The sequence below is a fragment of the Salmo trutta genome, unplaced genomic scaffold, assembly GCF_901001165.1.
Source record: "Salmo trutta unplaced genomic scaffold, fSalTru1.1, whole genome shotgun sequence".
Classification (NCBI taxonomy): domain Eukaryota; kingdom Metazoa; phylum Chordata; class Actinopteri; order Salmoniformes; family Salmonidae; genus Salmo; species Salmo trutta.
The window spans coordinates 25,001-44,503 of record NW_021822731.1 but is presented as its reverse complement, the minus strand read 5'-3'; the positions used below and the strand labels follow the sequence as shown (position 1 = coordinate 44,503).

The window sequence follows — 19,503 nt, the reverse complement described above, 5'->3', positions numbered from 1 at the left end:
ATTCACACCCCTTGACTTTTCTTATATTTTGTTGTGTTACAGCCTGAATGTATTTTGTTCTCACTGGCCTACACACAATACCCCCTAATGTCAAAGTGGAATTAAGTTTTTAGACATTTTTACAAATTAATAAACAATTAAAAGCCAATCTTGAGTCAATAAGTATTCATCCCCTTTGTTATGACAAGCCTAAATAAGTTCAGGAGTAAAAATGTGCTTTAACAAGTCACATAATAAGTTGCATGGACTCACTCTGTTGGCAATAATAGTGTTAAACATGATTTTTATATGAATAATTCATTTCTGTACCCACACACATACAATTATCTGTAAAGTCCCTCAGTCGAGCAGTGAATTTCAAACACAGATTCAACCACAAAGACCAGGGAGGTTTTCCAATGCCTCGCAAAGAAGGGCACCTATTGGAAGATGGGTAAAAAAACTAAAAGCAGACATTGAATATCCCTTTGAGCATGGGGAACTGTTTAATTACACTTTGGATGGTGTATCAATACACCCAGTCACTACAAAGATACAGGCGTCCTTCCTAACTCAGTTGCCGGAGAGGAAGGAAACCGCTCAGGGATTTCACCATGAGGTCAATGGTGACTTTAAAACAGTTACAGAGTTTAATGGCTGTGATCGGAGAGAACTGAGGATGGATCAACAACATTGTAGTTACTCCACAAAATTGACTTAATGAAAAAGAAGAAAGCCTAAACAGAATAAAATATTTCAAAACATGCATCATGTTTGCATTATTAAGGCACTAAAGTAAGATTGCAAAAAATGTGGCAAAGAAATTAACTTTATGTCCTGAATACCAAAGTGTTATGTTTAGGGTAAATCAAATGCAACACGTCACTGAGTACAATTCTTTATATTTTCAAGAATGGTGATGCCTGCGTCATGGTATGCTTGTCATCGGCAAAGACTAGGGAGTTGCTATTGGGATAAAAAATATTCAAATTAGAGCTAAGCACAGGCAAAATCCTAGCACAGACACTGGGAGACAAATTCACCTTTCAGTAGGACAACAACCTTAAACGCAAAGCCAAATATACACTGGAATGAAAATTTATGTCAAGACTTGAAAATGGCCGTCTAGCAATGATCAACAACCAACTTGACAGAGTTTGAATAATTTTTTTAAAAGAATAATTAGAAAACATTGTACAATCCAGGTGTGTAAAACTCTTAGAGATTTACCCAGAATGACTCACAGCTGTAATCGCTGTCAACGGAGATTCTAACATGCATTGACTCAGGGGTTTGTGAATACTTATGTAAATGTGATATTTCTGTATTTAATTTTCAATAAATTTGATAACATTTGTAATGTTATCTTACAATGACATGTTTTCACTCTGCCATTGTAAGATATTGTGTGTCGATGGGTGACAGAAAAAAAATGTTTATTCAGGCTGTAACACTACAAAACGTAGACTACGTCAACGGCTATGAATACTCTCTGAAGGCTCTGTATTTCTAAACTCATTAAATCATCATTATCGTCGTCATGTCGTTATATCGTTAAATACAATACATTCTTCAAAGTAACCATGCGGTAAATATTGTAAGGATTACTAAAGTACAAATGTGTATTAAATTTACACTTAATATCAACTTCATAAATAAAATGGTAAATTTAGCTTGATTTAAAAAAAAAAAAGTGTTAATTCAGTGGATCAGATATCGTCTAAATTCAACATTAAATAAATCAATACATTTCCCCACATCATATGTCTTATTCATGCCTAGTTTAAAGGTCAACCACAGAGTCTATTTTTTTAAATAAATAACCGAAGATACAGTATAACAACGACTGAACCAATACAGGTGAGTGGAGAAAAGACTGCAGTGAAACAGTACCAAGCAAACAACAAACAGCTACACTTCAATATAGTGTAATAATGAATAAATACATTCAGAAAACTATACATTTACAGAGAGATACTTCAGTACAGTATTTCAAGAAAAATACTTTTGTTTACTTATTAAAAAAAAAAAAAAAACGGTGTTTTGTTCAAACTTTCAACCGTGTACCAGTGCTACAACAGTAGAATCTCCTAAATAAAATAAGGCCACTGTAAACTGGACAAAGCCCTCATTTTTTTAAACGAGAATATAAATACACATTTCCCCATCATCACCTTGCAGTCATGGCTCCATAACTCGTTCATCTAAAATTACTTTTCTCCCCTCATTACAAAAATAAAATGGCAGTATAATACTCATTAAAAGACAATACATTTTGTAGTTGGTTTCAGACGTTAATAAACCAGTCTCTCAGAACACTGAGAAAAGTTCTAGAACATGTCTAAGTGAACATTCTAGAAGAGAGCAAGCTCGTGGACGATTACATTTCAAGCAAAAAAACAAAAACAAAACGAAACAATGAAATAATCTCTATAAAAATGGCTCTTATTTAACCACGACAGGAGACATCGTCAGTGTATGAGGATACATTCACCACTTCACTGTGTAGTATCTTAAAGCTGTGGATAAACAGATGCAGGAGAACATATCTGGCTCTTCAACATTGACAAAGCATAGCTGCAAATACTCAATATACCCCGTTCATTCCACCTCCCTGCTCAGGTGCATCAACATTCCGTCACATGTCAGCCACGCGAGAGAATACAAGCAAACTACCTGTAATTCCATCCACTTTTTCCCCTTTCTGATTGTCAGCCTCTCTGCTATGTCTCTCACACACTCACACACATGCTTGTGAAGATTCCCCTGGGTACAGGTCTAGGATCAGCTTCCCATCCCCTAATCCTAACCTTAACCATTAGTGGGGGGAAATGCAAAACTGAACCAAGATCAGTGTCCAGGGGAAACTTCACCCTACTCCCCATCAATCCATCTAGGGGGTGTGCTAGGGTCATCCTTCTGACGAGGACTCAGCGTCATGACCTCACCCAGCTCAACTCACTCACAAAGGCCATCATCCCCTTTCAGCAGAGCTGCTCGACCTGATACATAAAACTCTTTCCTTTAACAGTCCTGTTGCTTTACTGTACAGTCCTGTTGCTTTACTTTACAGTCCTGTTGCTTTACTTTACAGTCCTGTTGCTTTACTTTACAGTCCTGTTGCTTTACTTTACAGTCCTGTTGCTTTACTTTACAGTCCTGTTGCTTTACTTTACAGTCCTGTTGCTTTACTTTACAGTCCTGTTGCTTTACTTTACAGTCCTGTTGCTTTACTTTACAGTCCTGTAGTTTTACTTTACAGTCCTGTAGTTTTACTTTACAGTCCTGTTGCTTTACCTTACAGTCCTGTAGTTTTACTTTACAGTCCTGTTGCTTTACTTTACAGTCCTGTTGCTTTACTTTACAGTCCTGTTGCTTTACTTTACAGTCCTGTTGTTTCACCTAACAGTTCTGTTGCTTTGCCTTAGAGTCCTGTTGCTTCATTTTACAGTCCTGTTTCTATACTTTACAGTCCTGTTGTTTAACCTAACAGTCCTGTTGCTTTACTTTACAGTCCTGTTGTTTAACCTAACAGTCCTGTTGCTTTACTTTACAGTCCTGTTACTTAACTTAACAGTCCTGTTGCTTAACTTAACAGTCCTGTTACTTAACTTAACAGTCCTGTTGCTTAACTTAACAGTCCTGTTGCTTCACTTTACAGTCCTGTTGCTTAACTTAACAGTCCTGTTGCTTCCCTTTAAAGTCATGTTGCTTTACTTTACAGTCTTGTTTCTTCACTTTAACAGTCTTGGTGCTTTCAGTTAAGCCAGTTTTTCTGCATGGTACTTAATAAATAATATTCAAAACATTGGTGTTACTGGTACCAAAGAAACCCAACGGTTGGCCATGTAAACGTAAGAATATACCAGGTGGACTGTAAAGTATAGTGAACCAATATAACAATGCCTGACCACATCTGCAACTCAGCATATATCAATGCTTGGGTTTTCTACTAACAGGTAATTGTGCCACAACTCGAGTGAAGTCGAATTTACAGGTGGCCCTAATAACAAATAACTACACATTCTTCAATAGCTGACATATGACCTTTGGCCCTTCTTTCTGACCTTTGAATTAATAAACATCACATAGTTCAAGCAATATATATCATTTCAAAGACAAATCACACTACTGCTACTATACTTTTGGAGAAAAGCAATATGTCAACACTGCCGCCTTGTTCCCCTTTTGGTTCCAATAATGTCATCCATTTGGACACACTGAGAAAACACCTTATATACTTATGAAAAGGTACAGTCTCTTTATATTAGGGTACAAACACAGTACCAGTCAACAGTTTGGACACACCTACTCATTGCACGGTTTTTCTTTTCTTTGTTTTCCTCCTTTTTTTTTACTATTTTCTACATTGTATAATAATATTTAAGACATCGAAACTATGAAATAACACATATGGGAATCATGTAGCAACCCCAAAAAAAGTGTTAAACAAATCAAAATATATATTTTTTTATATTTGAGATTCTTCAAAGTAGCCACCTTTTGCCTTGATCACAGCTTTGCAGACTCTTTTGACTTTTGACTGGTACTATTTATACATTCATACTCTTCCTCTTTTCAAACTTCTCAAGTTCTGCTGTGAAAATGGTGTAGCTACTAGCTACTCAATATATATTTTTGGGACCCATACAACCTCATACAAGTTCCCAAACATGTCAATCACAAAATATCAATAGCGAAATTTCCAATAGCTCAATAGGACTAGAAATCCAGCTGTTCTTCTTGTTTTCATTTATACAGTTATAAAGTTATTTCAATAGAAGTTTAGTTGTAAAACATGCTTTGTCTTTTTCCTTCTCTCTTTCCAATAAACATATTTATGTTTCTATCAGCAGTCAGTCATGCATTTCGTTGAAGAAAACAAATACAGATACATCATGCCAGCTGTCCACATAATATATATAAATAAAGTACATTTAAAACTACTTCATAAACATGACAGTACATTATTCACTGATTGAGAGAAAAAAGTGCTCCATAGCCCTGACTAAATATAACAATCAACACTGACAGGTAAAGTGCTGACAAAACTGTGAGATAAGACATTTGATAAGAATTTCAAATGCTATTCTAGAACAGAGATTAAAGTGTTCCGGAATGTCTTTGTCTGTGTCTCTCCACAGCAGGTTCCAATGGCCAGAGTCTACAGAATCTCTCTCCACAGCAGGTTCCAATGGCCAGAGTCTACAGAATCTCTCTCCACAGCAGGTTCCAATGGCCAGAGTCTACAGAATCTCTCTCCACAGCAGGTTCCAATGGCCAGAGTCTACAGAATCTCTCTCCACAGCAGGTTCCAATAGCCAGAGTCTACAGAATCTCTCTCCACAGCAGGTTCCAATGGCCAGAGTCTACAGAATCTCTCTCCACAGCAGGTTCCAATGGCCAGAGTCTACAGAATCTCTCTCCACAGCAGGTTCCAATGGCCAGAGTCTACAGAATCTCTCTCCACAGCAGGTTCCAATAGCCAGAGTCTACAGAATCTCTCTGCACAGCAGGTTCCAATGGCCAGAGATCTACAGAATCTCTCTCCACAGCAGGTTCCAATGGCCAGAGTCTACAGAATCTCTCTCCACAGCAGGTTCCAATGGCCAGAGTCTACAGAATCTCTCTCCACAGCAGGTTCCAATGGCCAGAGTCTACAGAATCTCTCTCCACAGCAGGTTCCAATAGCCAGAGTCTACAGAATCTCTCTCCACAGCAGGTTCCAATGGCCAGAGTCTACAGAATCTCTCTCCACAGCAGGTTCCAATGGCCAGAGTCTACAGAATCTCTCTCCACAGCAGGTTCCAATAGCCAGAGTCTACAGAATCTCTCTCCACAGCAGGTTCCAATGGCCAGAGTCTACAGAATCTCTCTCCACAGCAGGTTCCAATGGCCAGAGATCTACAGAACCACTAAAGATTGTTTACGATACGCCAGCCTTCATCTTAAATGGGCATGTTTGGTCTCAGTGATATTCCTCGTGATCACAACATAAAAGCTACCGCTTAAAGAAATCCTTCATGTCATTATGTGTTGCGTGTACAATGGCGCCATGAAAGCATGTGATAAATTTGACTCTGAACTGAAATTCAGTCAATCAACAGTGTTAACAAAATTTGTTGAAATGGTTTTCATGATGGAAGTTTGGTCATTGCAGCCAACTAGCGTAGAACATTAGAAACATTGAGTACGTTTACATGCACACAAATAATGTGATGTTTTATTTTTTATTTTATTTAACCAGGTAAGTCAGTTAAGAACAAATTCTTAATTACAATGACGGCCTACCGGGGAACAGTGGGTTAACTGCCTTGTTCAGGGCCAGAATGACAGATTTTTACCTTGTCAGCTCAGGGATTCAATCCAGTAACCTTTCAGTTACTGGCAACAACGGTCTAACCACTAGGCTACCTGCCGCCCCTCCACTCTAACCACTAGGCTACCTGCCTCCCCTCCACTCTAACCACTAGGCTACCTGCCTCCCTCCACTCTAACCACTAGGCTACCTGCCGCCCCTCCACTCTAACCACTAGGCTACCTGCCGCCCCTCCACTCTAACCACTAGGCTACCTGCCGCCCCTCCACTCTAACCACTAGGCTACCTGCCGCCCCTCCACTCTAACCACTAGGCTACCTGCCGCCCCTCCACTCTAACCACTAGGCTACCTGCCGCCCCTCCACTCTAACCACTAGGCTACCTGCCTCCCCTCCACTCTAACCACTAGGCTACCTGCCGCCCCTCCACTCTAACCACTAGGCTACCTGCCGCCCCTCCACTCTAACCACTAGGCTACCTGCCGCCCCTCCACTCTAACCACTAGGCTACCTGCCGCCCCTCCACTCTAACCACTAGACTACCTGCCGCCCCTCCACTCTAACCACTAGGCTACCTGCCGCCCCAAAAAGTATCGCCCGAACAGATGCCATATTCAACTCATTATGGCAGAAGGCCGAGTACAGAAAAAACATGTAAACACATTACTCAGCTTATCTTAACCGGTGTAAGGTTAAAATCAAAGTAAGCATTTGCTGATTTTCTGAAGCAAACTTTCAAATTATTGGGACGTGTAAACAGCTTAATCGGCGTTCCAGCTGTGTATTTGATCTGCCAGCAGCTCAAGCCTCCCTCTTATGTATGAGTGAAGTGAATACGGAAGAAACGTTATTTGTCCATGCTCAGAATCAAATAAGCTTCGCAAAAATAACCTGGTTACTGTGGTAGAACGATTATTTTGATTGGAAATTTTCCGCTTTTATCTTAAATCCCATCAGGTAGCCTGATTTCAGATGTGTCCATGTAAACAGGATTTTTAGGGAAATTGTTCTTCTTGCAAAGCATACAACATTTAAACAAACTATTATATTAATCTGACTATTCACAATAATCCCATTATTGTGTGCATGTAACAGCAACCAATAAGAAATTAGAGAGGGCTGATTTAAGAAGTAATATAGGAGTCCTGGCCAATAAGAGACCGGTGTGTCCAGATCACATGATGATATGCAAAACTGTTGACCAGAAGAAATGTCCATATCAGCAAATGAGATCACAATACACTTTTGAGTTTGAGCTTGTGCAGGAACCAATCAGATGTCACCTACTGGTTGAACAGGAACCAATCAGATGTCACCTACTGGTTGAACAGGAACCAATCAGATGTCATCTATTGGTTGAACAGGAACCAATCAGATGTCACCTACTCGTTGAACAGGAACCAATCAGATGTCACCTACTGGTTGAACAGGAACCAATCAGATGTCATCTATTGGTTGAACAGGAACCAATCAGATGTCATCTATTGGTTGAACAGGAACCAATCAGATGTCACCTACTGGTTGAACAGGAACCAATCAGATGTCATCTATTGGTTGAACAGGAACCAATCAGATGTCACCTACTCGTTGAACAGGAACCAATCAGATGCCACCTATTGGTTGAACAGGAACCAATCAGATGTCACCTATTGGTTGAACAGGAACCAATCAGATGTCATCTATTGGTTGAACAGGAACCAATCAGATGTCACCTATTGGTTGAACAGGAACCAATCAGATGTCACCTATTGGTTGAACAGGAACCAATCAGATGTCACCTATTGGTTGAACAGGAACCAATCAGATGTCATCTATTGGTTGAACAGGAACCAATCAGATGTCACCTACTGGTTGAACAGGAACCAATCAGATGTCATCTATTGGTTGAACAGGAACCAATCAGATGTCACCTACTGGTTGAACAGGAACCAATCAGATGTCATCTATTGGTTGAACAGGAACCAATCAGATGTCACCTATTGGTTGAACAGGAACCAATCAGACGCCATCTACTGGTTGTTGAAGATACTTTCCCTGTGGCTCAGTTGGTAGAGCATGGTGTTTGCAACGTCAGGGTTGTAGGTTCGATTCCCACGGGGGAACTAGTACAAAAAACAAATGCACGAAATGTATGCATTCAGTACTGTAAGTCGCTCTGGATAAGAGCGTCTGCTAAATGACTAAAATGTAAAGGTAAAATACTTGAGAATACAATATATATGCGCTGCTGAGGTTTACATTGCTGAGAGAACAGTGACCTGACCACATAACCTCAGGGGCTAAAGGTTAAAGTTCACCCAGGTGGCAGTCAGTACCCAATAATCAGACATAGGCCGGTGTGTTTTGGTGGACATACATGCGTGGGTGTGTCCTGGAGGGGAGATTCTACCACAAGACATCAGAAAGACTTCTATCTTATCAATTCTTCCCACTTCCTAATTACGGTCAGAAACAGGAAGTGAAGATAAGAAACTTAAACAGGAAATCAAGAGGAAGTTGATCCAAAATGTGCTGGTCTGTACAGTAGACATGTTGTGGGGCAGAAGCATACAATATCACCTCTAGGATATGAAGTCCAGTGTGATTCGTACTAACAGGGTCTATGATGACTATGGCCCAGACTGTCCAGAAGCCTTTGTGTTGAACGCTCTTGAGGAAGGAGGAGAATGATTCCGGTGAGTTTGTCAGTTGGTCCTCCTGTGTCCCACGATGCCGCTTGTTCACGAGAGATGCTGGTAGGTTGGGATTTGTTTATTCTGTATGGAAACGATGTCCCTCCATCTCCCAAAACTCAGCGTAGAGTGTTACGTTCTTCATGTTCTTTAGACAGTGACTGATTTAGCTAAATAAATAAATGACCATCTATATATCTGATTAGAGTCTTAAAGGACAAGCTATATATAAAAAAAAGCACTTTAAAATAACTCAATAAGGGTTGCAAGCAAACGTGTAGGATGCAGCCAACACACACATGAACACACATATCTATATTAGCTATCTAACATCTATATACTTATCAACTCTGGCTTGTGGAAATGAGAAGATTTGCGCTGCTACCTCACATAATAGTGATTATGTAAACATCCTGTTTATTTGTGTTAATATAACGTGGCCTTTTTTCGCTCCTCCCCAGCCTGTGTGTGTGTTTAGAAGACCTAATATTTTTTACATTCCATCTAACTCATAGACTCTGCTACATAACAATATGTTAGATATTGTATTCCGTCTAACTCATAGACTCTGGTACATAACAATACGTTAGATATTGTGTAACTAGCACTCCTGATAGTAACAATAAAAATTGCTTTGGTTTTAAAAAATAAAGTCGTTTTTCTTCTTAGTTTGGCATAGAGAGTTTAAAAACTGGTTTCGGAATGACCTGACCCTGGGATGTGAAGAAATGCCTTGGCTTGTGTCCCAAATGGCACCCTATTCCCTGAGCTCTGGTCAGTAGTAGTTCACTATATAGGGAATAGGCTGCCATTTTGGGACATAGCCTTGGAATTCTGGGATCAGGGAATGTCGAATGGGGCATCCACTCAACGGGACAGGGATTCTGAGATGGAACAGGGGACAGGGGACAGGGGACGGGGACAGGGACAGGGGACGGGAACAGGGGACAGGAGATTGGGACAGGGGGCAGGGGACGGGGGACAGGGGACGGGGATATTGGGGAGTAAGTAATGCTACTAGAATGCTATGTTCTGGTAAATCATGTTATCTTCTGTAGTTATGGGGATGGATCTGAGGGTAAATCATGTTATCTTCTGTAGTTATGGGGATGGATCTGAGGGTAAATCATGTTATCTTCTGTAGTTATGGGGATGGATCTGAGGGTAAATCATGTTATCTTATGTAGTTATGGGGATGGATCTGAGGGTAAATCATGTTATCTTCTGTAGTTATGGGGATGGATCTGAGGGTAAATCATGTTATCTTCTGTAGTTATGGGGATGAATCTGAGGGTAAATCATGTTATCTTATGTAGTTATGGGGATGAATCTGAGGGTCAGCGTGTTTGAGTGTGTGTGTGTGTGTGTGTGTGTGTGTGTGTGTGTGTATTCAGAAGCCTGCATGTATACACGTCTGACTGTGTTTCAGTGTTTATAACTGCATGCTGAGTGAGTGTGTGTGTGTGTGTGTCTTCTTGTGTGTGTGTGTGTGTGTGTGTGTGTGTGTGTGTGTGTGTGTGTGTGTGTGTGTGTGTTGTGTGTGTGTGTGTGTGTGTGTGTGTGTGTGTGTGTGTGTGTGTGTGTGTGTGTGTGTGTGTGTACTGATGCTATATAGTTCTCTCTGTCTAGGTACAGGAGGGGCTGGTGGCACAGCTCTCCAGTGAGGACTGGGACAGTCGCCGTGTGAGAGGGCCGATGCTGGGGTCAGCCAGAGACGAGGTGGGGAACAGCTTGTACCATCCGCTCACTGTGGCACCAAGGTCCAAGTCATCTAGCATGATCTGAGCCATGCCCATGAAGCACTTGTGGTCCATCCGCCCATAGTCACCCCACACAATCACCTGGGAGAGAGAGAGAGAGACAGAGAGAGAGAGAGGGTGGGAGAGAGAGGGTGGCAGAGAGAGAGAGAGAGAGAGGGTGGGAGAGAGAGAGAGAGAGAGAGGGGGTGGTGGAGAGAGAGAGAGAGAGGGTGGGTGGGAGAGAGAGAGAGAGGGTGGGAGAGAGAGAGAGAGAGAGAGAGAGAGAGAGAGAGAGAGAGAGAGAAAGAGAGAGAAGAGAGAGAGGGTGGGAGAGAGAGAGAGAGAGGGTGGGAGAGAAAGAGAGGGTGGGAGAGAAAGAGAGGGTGGGAGTGAGAGAGAGGAGATGAAATTAAGTCAATGCTTTGATTAGCTAACCATCCAAAACATTATATCGCTGCAAGAGATTCGAGAAAATTACAATGCATTTGGGAAAGTATTCAGATCCCTTGACTTTTTCCACATTTTGTTACAGCCTTATTCTAAAATAGATTAAATTGTTTTTTTCCCTCGTCAATCTACACATAATACCCCATAATGACAAAGCAAAAACAGGTTTTTATATTTTTGCAAATGTACAAAAAAATTAAATATCACTTTTGCATAAGTTTGTCTGGGCGGCCAGCTCTGGGAAGAGTCTTGGTGGTTCCAAACTTCTTCCATTTAAGAATGATGATTATTTTCTATGGTAGAGTTGGTCAGGGCGTGACAGGGGGTGTTTTTCTATGTCTTGTATTTCTATGTTGGTTTTGTTTGGGATGATCTCCAATTAGAGGCAGCTGGTCCTCGTTGTCTCTAATTGGAGATCATACTTAAGTAGGTTTTTTTTTCCACCTGGGTTTGTGGTAGATTAATTTTGAGTAGTGTATGTTTTCACCTCTGCGTCAGTTTATTTATATGTATGGCATAGTTTCACAGTATAAATAAAATGTGGAACGACACACACGCTGCACTTTGGTCCGCTCATTCCTACGACAACCGTGACAGGAGGCCACAGTGTTCTTGGGGACCTTTAATGCTGCAGAAATGTTTTTCTACCCTTCCCCAGATCTGTGCCTCGACACAATCCTGTCTCGGAGCTCTACGGACAATTCCTTCGACCTCATGGCTTGTTTTTTGCTCTGACATGCACTGTCAATTGTGGGACCTTATATAAACAGGTGTGTGCCTTTCCCAATCATGTCCAATCAATTGAATTTACCACAGGTGGTACTCCAATCAAGTTGTAGAAACATCTCAAGGATGATCAATGGAAACAGGATGCACCTGAGCTCAATTTAGAGTCTCATAGCAAAGGGTCTGAATACTTATGTAAATAAGGTATTTCTGTTTTTTTATTTTAATAAATTCACAAAAATATCTAAAAACCTGTTTTCGCTTTGTCATTATGGGGTATTGTGATGTCATTATGGGGTATTGTGATGTCATCATGGGGTATTGTGATGTCATTATGGGGTATTGTGTGTAGATTGATGAGGTAAAACATTTCATTTAATCAATTTTAGAATAAGGCTGTAACGTAGCAAGATGTAGATAAAGTCAAGGGGTCTGAACACTTTCCGAATGAACTGTAAGTCATTAAATACAGATCTAGTGGTGAAAGAAAATGTATCTGGCCATGCAAGATGAACACACGGGGTTCTCAAATCACTAGATTATAGGTGTTAACCTGGAGGACTTTGGCCTGAGGACTCTCTTCAAACAGCAGGGCCTGTTGGTAGGAGGGGTCTAGAGTCTTCTTCACCACTCTGGTCTTCTTCTTAGCCAGACACGCCCCGTTCTCCAACACATACACCTTCACGTAGGTCGCTGCAGGAAATTGATGCTGGAAATTAACCCCTGTGACTGGTCAGGATGAACAATAAACGTTTTTTTTTTCTATTCAAATCTACCCTGCGACTAGTCAGTGCACAATAAATGAACAATAAAGTTATTTTAATTCAAATTTGATGTGCATCAATTGAGATCAGTGTTAATTTAGGATGAATCGACTACATATGTTAATTTAGGATGAATCGACTACAGATGTTAATTTAGGATGAATCGACTACATATGTTAATTTAGGATGAATCGACTACATATGTTAATTTAGGATGAATCGACTACATATGTTAATTTAGGATGAATCGACTACAGATGTTAATTTAGGATGAATCGACTACATATGTTAATTTAGGATGAATCGACTACAGATGTTAATTTAGGATGAATCGACTACAGATGTTAATTTAGGATGAATCGACTACATATGTTAATTTAGGATGAATCGACTACATATGTTAATTTAGGATGAATCGACTACATATGTTAATTTAGGATGAATCGACTACAGATGTTAATTTAAGATGAATCGGCTACATATGTTAATTTAGGATGAATCGACTACAGATGTTAATTTAGGATGAATCGACTACAGATGTTAATTTAGGATGAATCGACTACATATGTTAATTTAGGATGAATCGACTACAGATGTTAATTTAGGATGAATCGACTACAGATGTTAATTTAGGATGAATCGACTACATATGTTAATTTAGGATGAATCGACTACATATGTTAATTTACGATGAATCGACTACATATGTTCATTTAGGATGAATCGACTACAGATGTTAATTTAGGATGAATCGACTACATATGTTAATTTAGGATGAATCAACTACATATGTTAATTTAGGATGAATCGACTACATATGTTAATTTAGGATGAATCGACTACATACGTTAATTTAGGATGAATCGACTACATACGTTAATTTAGGATGAATCGACTACAGATGTTAATTTAGGATGAATCGACTACAGATGTTAATTTAGGATGAATCGACTACATACGTTAATTTAGGATGAATCGACTACATATGTTAATTTAGGATGAATCGACTACATATGTTAATTTAGGATGAATCGACTACATATGTTAATTTAGGATGAATCGACTACAGATGTTAATTTAGGATGAATCGACTACATATGTTAATTTAGGATGAATGGACTACAGATGTTAATTTAGGATGAATCGACTACAGATGTTAATTTAGGATGAATCAACTACATATGTTAATTTAGGATGAATCGACTACAGATGTTAATTTAGGATGAATCGACTACAGATGTTAATTTAGGATGAATCGACTACATATGTTAATTTAGGATGAATCGACTACATATGTTCATTTAGGATGAATCGACTACATATGTTCATTTATGATGAATCGACTACAGATGTTAATTTAGGATGAATCGACTACATATGTTAATTTAGGATGAATGGACTACAGATGTTAATTTAGGATGAATCGACTACAGATGTTAATTTAGGATGAATCGACTACATATGTTAATTTAGGATGAATCGACTACATATGTTAATTTAGGATGAATCGACTACATATGTTAATTTAGGATGAATCGACTACATATGTTAATTTAGGATGAATCGACTACATATGTTAATTTAGGATGAATCGACTACAGATGTTAATTTAGGATGAATCGACTACATATGTTAATTTAGGATGAATCGACTACAGATGTTAATTTAGGATGAATCGACTACAGATGTTAATTTAGGATGAATCGACTACAGATGTTAATTTAGGATGAATCGACTACATATGTTAATTTAGGTTGAATCGACTACATATGTTCATTTAGGATGCATCGACTACATATGTTAATTTAGGATGAATCGACTACATATGTTAATTTAGGATGAATCGACTACAGATGTTAATTTAGGATGAATCGACTACAGATGTTAATTTAGGATGAATCGACTACATATGTTAATTTAGGATGAATCGACTACATATGTTAATTTAGGATGAATCGACTACATATGTTAATTTAGGATGAATCGACTACAGATGTTAATTTAGGATGAATCGACTACATATGTTAATTTAGGATGAATCGACTACAGATGTTAATTTAGGATGAATCGACTACAGATGTTAATTTAGGATGAATCGACTACAGATGTTAATTTAGGATGAATCGACTACATATGTTAATTTAGGATGAATCGACTACATATATAGACAGGTAAGGGGGGGGCTAGAGGGAGGATATGGGGGAGCTAGAGGGAGGATATGGGGGAGGAAAGGGGGCTAGAGGGAGGCTAGAGGGAGGTAAAGGGGGCTAGAAGGAGGTAAGGGGGGATAGAGGGAGGAAAGGGGGAGCTAGAGGGAGGAAAGGGGAGGCTAGAGGAAGGTAAGGAAGAATAGAGGGAGGTAAGGGACATGTCTCACATCCAAAGGAAGATGGAGAGCCTATAGCTGAGGTCCTTCCTGCTCCCTCTACTCGTAGACGATTGGTTAAAACAGGGGGACCGCCTTAAACAGCTAAACCAAAGGGAAAGTTTTGGGGATTTTCAAACTACAGGCCACTAAGTACTTTGGTTTAAATAAAGATATGGATTTCTCAACATTCAAGTAGGGTCTTTGTTTTCCCTTTGCTGTCATCTTGTGGACACATTGCCCTCTGCCATGTTTAGACTGATGTGGTCCATGTTGGTTGTGATCTAGTGTACTATAAAATGGATGTCTCTCCAACTCTCACCATTTTTGCCCTCCTATTCAAGGCTAGGACTACTTCGTCTTGTCTAATAGCTCTAATACTTTTAATCTTAACATGTATTTCGATAACATATCTATTTCACTTCTAAATGTATTCTGTAACCACTCCCTCTTCAATCAGGGCTGAGTGGAAAAATAAAAATAAATAAAAATAATTATCGTATCTTTGAACTTCCTGACGAATGTCATGCAGTCGAAATTAGTTTTAAAATAAAGCCATTTTAATTCATTTGATGAAGAGTGCCTTGGTCCTCCTTTCTTTTTCATAAAGTTTTGTAGGTTTGTAGTGTACCTGTGATTAACAATAAAGTTATGTAGGTTTGTATTGTACCTGGTATGAACAATAAAGTTATGTAGGTTTGTATTGTACCTGTGAGGAACAATAAAGTTATGTAGGTTTTTTATGTACCTGGGATGAATAAATGAACAATAAAGTTCTGTAGGTTTGTATTGTACCTGGGATGAACAATATAATTACGTAGGTTTGATTTGTACCTGTAATGAACAATAAAGTTATGAAGGTTTGTATTGTACCTGTGATTAACAATAAAGTTTTGTAGGTTTGTATTGTACCTGTGATTAACAATAAAGTTTTGTAGGTTGGTATTGTACCTGTGATTAACAATAAAGTTATGTAGGTTTGTATTGTACCTGTGATTAACAATAAAGTTATGTAGGTTTGTATTGTAGCTGTGATTAAAAATAAAGCTATGAAGGTTTTTTATGTGCCTGGGATGATTAAATGAACAATAAAGTTATGTAGGTTTGTATTGTACCTGTGATTAACAATAAAGCTATGAAGGTTTTTTATGTGCCTGGGATGATTAAATGAACAATAAAGTTATGTAGTTTTGTGTTGTACCTGGGATGTTCTTTGACCCTGGTTTAGGGGTCAATCCTCTGGCCTGGCTGATCTCCACCTCTAGCTGGCCTCCTCTGTCCACCATACCCACATGGATGTCACCTAGAGGAGGAAAACACACACTCTTCATGTTTAGGGGCAGATGATTTTACTTTAACCTGGCCAGGAAAAGCTCTGAGCCTAGTTATAGACCAGAACCCTTCTCCAGGTCAGATCAGGTTACATTCTGGCCATATTATGATGCGGTATCTGATCAGAAAGTGTAGTTTCAGCCTGCAGTACCACTGTTGATCAGCAGGGAGAGACAGAATGCGTGCAGTCTGTTATAATGTCTGTTCCACTGTCCTCACAATGATTTACCAAGTAATTTAGGCATAGAATACTGATATTTACTTACCATCATAAAATGTATTAAATATGTAGAGCCATCCCCATATTCATACACCATCTGGTATCTGATGTAGAGCCATCCCCATATTCATACACCATCTGGAATCTAATGTAGAGCCATCCCCATATTTATACACCATCTGGAATCTAATGTAGAGCCATCCCCATATTTATACACCATCTGGTATCTGATGTAGAGCCATCCCCATATTTATACAACATCTGGTATCTGATGTAGAGCCATCCCCATATTTATACAACATCTGGTATCTAATGTAGAGCCATCTCCATATTCATACACCATCTGAAATCTAATGTAGAGCCATCTCCATATTTATACACCATCTGGAATCTAATGTAGAGCCATCCCCATATTCATACACCATCTGGAATCTAATGTAGAGCCATCTCCATATTCATACACCATCTGGTATCTAATGTAGAGCCATCCCCATATTCATACACCATCTGGAATCTAATGTAGAGCCATCCCCATATTCATACACCATCTGGAATCTAATGTAGAGCCATCCCCATATTCATACACCATCTGGTATCTAATGTAGAGCCATCCCCATATTCATACACCATCTGGAATCTAATGTAGAGCCATCCCCATATTCATACACCATCTGGTATCTGATGTAGAGCCATCCCCATATTTATACAACATCTGGTATCTAATGTAGAGCCATCTCCATATTCATACACCATCTGGTATCTGATGTAGAGCCATCCCCATATTTATACACCATCTGGTATCTGATGTAGAGCCATCCCCATATTTATACAACATCTGGTATCTAATGTAGAGCCATCCCCATATTCATACACCATCTGGAATCTAATGTAGAGCCATCTCCATATTCATACACCATCTGGAATCTAATGTAGAGCCATCCCCATATTTATACACCATCTGGAATCTAATGTAGAGCCATCCCCATATTTATACACCATCTGGAATCTAATGTAGAGCCATCTCCATATTCATACACCATCTGGAATCTAATGTAGAGCCATCCCCATATTTATACACCATCTGGAATCTAATGTAGAGCCATCTCCATATTCATACACCATCTGGAATCTAATGTAGAGCCATCCCCATATTTATACACCATCTGGAATCTAATGTAGAGCCATCCCCATATTTATACACCATCTGGAATCTAATGTAGAGCCATCCCCATATTTATACACCATCTGGAATCTAATGTAGAGCCATCCCCATATTTATACACCATCTGGTATCTGACGATCAGCAAACACAGAAGGGGGAGGAGCTATAGTAATGGCGTCATTGCATATATTATTTTATCACATCACAGAAGCTGTTTTCAGACAGAGAGACTCCAATGATTTGTCTTACCCATGGAGGGTGTGGCTAGTGTCTGTCGGCCTACGATCTGGGCGGGGCCTAGTCCATCCAGGAAGTCACTAAACTGGCTCTCTGGACCCATGCGAGTAGGGGGGAAGATGAACCTAGAGAGAGAAAGAGGGAGAGAGAAAGGAATAGAATGAGTGATGGATGGACGGATGGTGGTTTAATGACATGTAGCAGTAGGGTAGCTGGAGACAGTTCTGGCTACAACATGGACTGAACCACAGCTGTAGTGGTCCAGAGGTGGGTAGCTGGAGACAGTTCTGGCTACAACATGGACTGAACCACAGCTGTAGTGGTCCAGAGGTGGGTAGCTGGAGACAGTTCTGGCTACAACATGGACTGAACCACAGCTGTAGTGGTCCAGAGGTGGGTAGCTGGAGACAGTTCTGGCTACAACATGGACTGAACCACAGCTGTAGTGGTCCAGAGGTGGGTAGCTGGAGACAGTTCTGGCTACAACATGGACTGAACCACAGCTGTAGTGGTCCAGAGGTGGGTAGCTGGAGACAGTTCTGGCTACAACATGGACTGAACCACAGCTGTAGTGGTCCAGAGGTGGGTAGCTGGAGACAGTTCTGGCTACAACATGGACTGAACCACAGCTGTAGTGGTCCAGAGGTGGACCGCTGGTTACAGGCAGTACAACGCTCACATACAGCGGTTACAGGACTAGTAAGACGTGAGTAACATACGTTCCATCTGAGCTGTTGGAGTTGGTGCTGCCGTCGGTGGACTCCTTGCTGCCCTGGCGCGTGACTCGGTTCCTCATCTCCACAGCGATGCCCGTCTCCGTGCTCCGTCTGATCGTACCGCGCAGCTTCTTCACTCGTTCTTCTGGAGGTCAGAGGTTAGGGGTTCAAGGACCGCTCAAGACCGTTCTGAAGACTTCTAGTAACTGTATCTGACACTGAGTCACTTTATTATCTATATATTCTCTCTTTTTTCTCTCTATATTCTCTCTAAATTCTCTCTATATTATCTATATATTCTCCCTTTTTTCTCTCTTTATCCTCTCTATATTCTATCTATAATCTATATTTTCTCTCTATTCCATCTTTATTCTCTCTATATTCTAAATATAATCTCTCCACCTCTCTGTCTCTCACACACATTTTACATTGACATTTTAGTCATTTAGCAGACGCTCTTATCCAGAGCGACTTACAGTAGTGAATGCATACATTTCATAAATGTTTTACTTATTTGCTTATTTATTTTTCGTACTGGCCCCCCCCCCCCCGTGGGAATCGAACCCACAACCCTGGCGTTCCAAACACCACGCTCTACCAACTGAGCCACACGGGACTCAAACATACCATAGAAAATCAGCAATGGACAGGAATAACGCATGAGGAAGGCGGGAGGAGAAAGGAGGAGTGGAAGGAGAAAGTATTTACTGAAGGAGAAAAAGTGAGAGCTGGCTCACTAACCCCCCCAAGCAGCTTTCAGGGCATCTGGCACAGAGATGCCATTGAGGTGTATGTGTGTGTGTGTGTGTGTGTGTGTGTGTGTGTG

General features: G+C 40.1%; 1 protein-coding gene and 1 non-coding gene across 2 annotated transcripts in view; both read right to left on the bottom strand.

The window, feature by feature from the left end:
* Window positions 1-10,532: 10,532 nt before the first annotated feature.
* The window catches only part of LOC115184062 (regulating synaptic membrane exocytosis protein 3), a 32,779-nt gene continuing 23,808 nt past the window's right edge, over window positions 10,533-19,503 (bottom strand). Inside the window, exons 2-6 of the mRNA XM_029745061.1 lie at window positions 18,681-18,822; window positions 17,974-18,086; window positions 16,212-16,313; window positions 12,435-12,574; window positions 10,533-10,810 (exon numbers count right to left, since the gene is read on the bottom strand). Of these exons, the coding sequence (XP_029600921.1) occupies window positions 10,595-10,810; window positions 12,435-12,574; window positions 16,212-16,313; window positions 17,974-18,086; window positions 18,681-18,822 (713 nt within the window). The 3' untranslated portion in view covers window positions 10,533-10,594. The remainder of the gene's footprint in view (window positions 10,811-12,434; window positions 12,575-16,211; window positions 16,314-17,973; window positions 18,087-18,680; window positions 18,823-19,503) is intronic.
* trnap-ugg (transfer RNA proline (anticodon UGG)) lies at window positions 19,221-19,293 on the bottom strand. The gene has a single exon. It is a non-coding gene; the product is annotated as a tRNA-Pro (tRNA).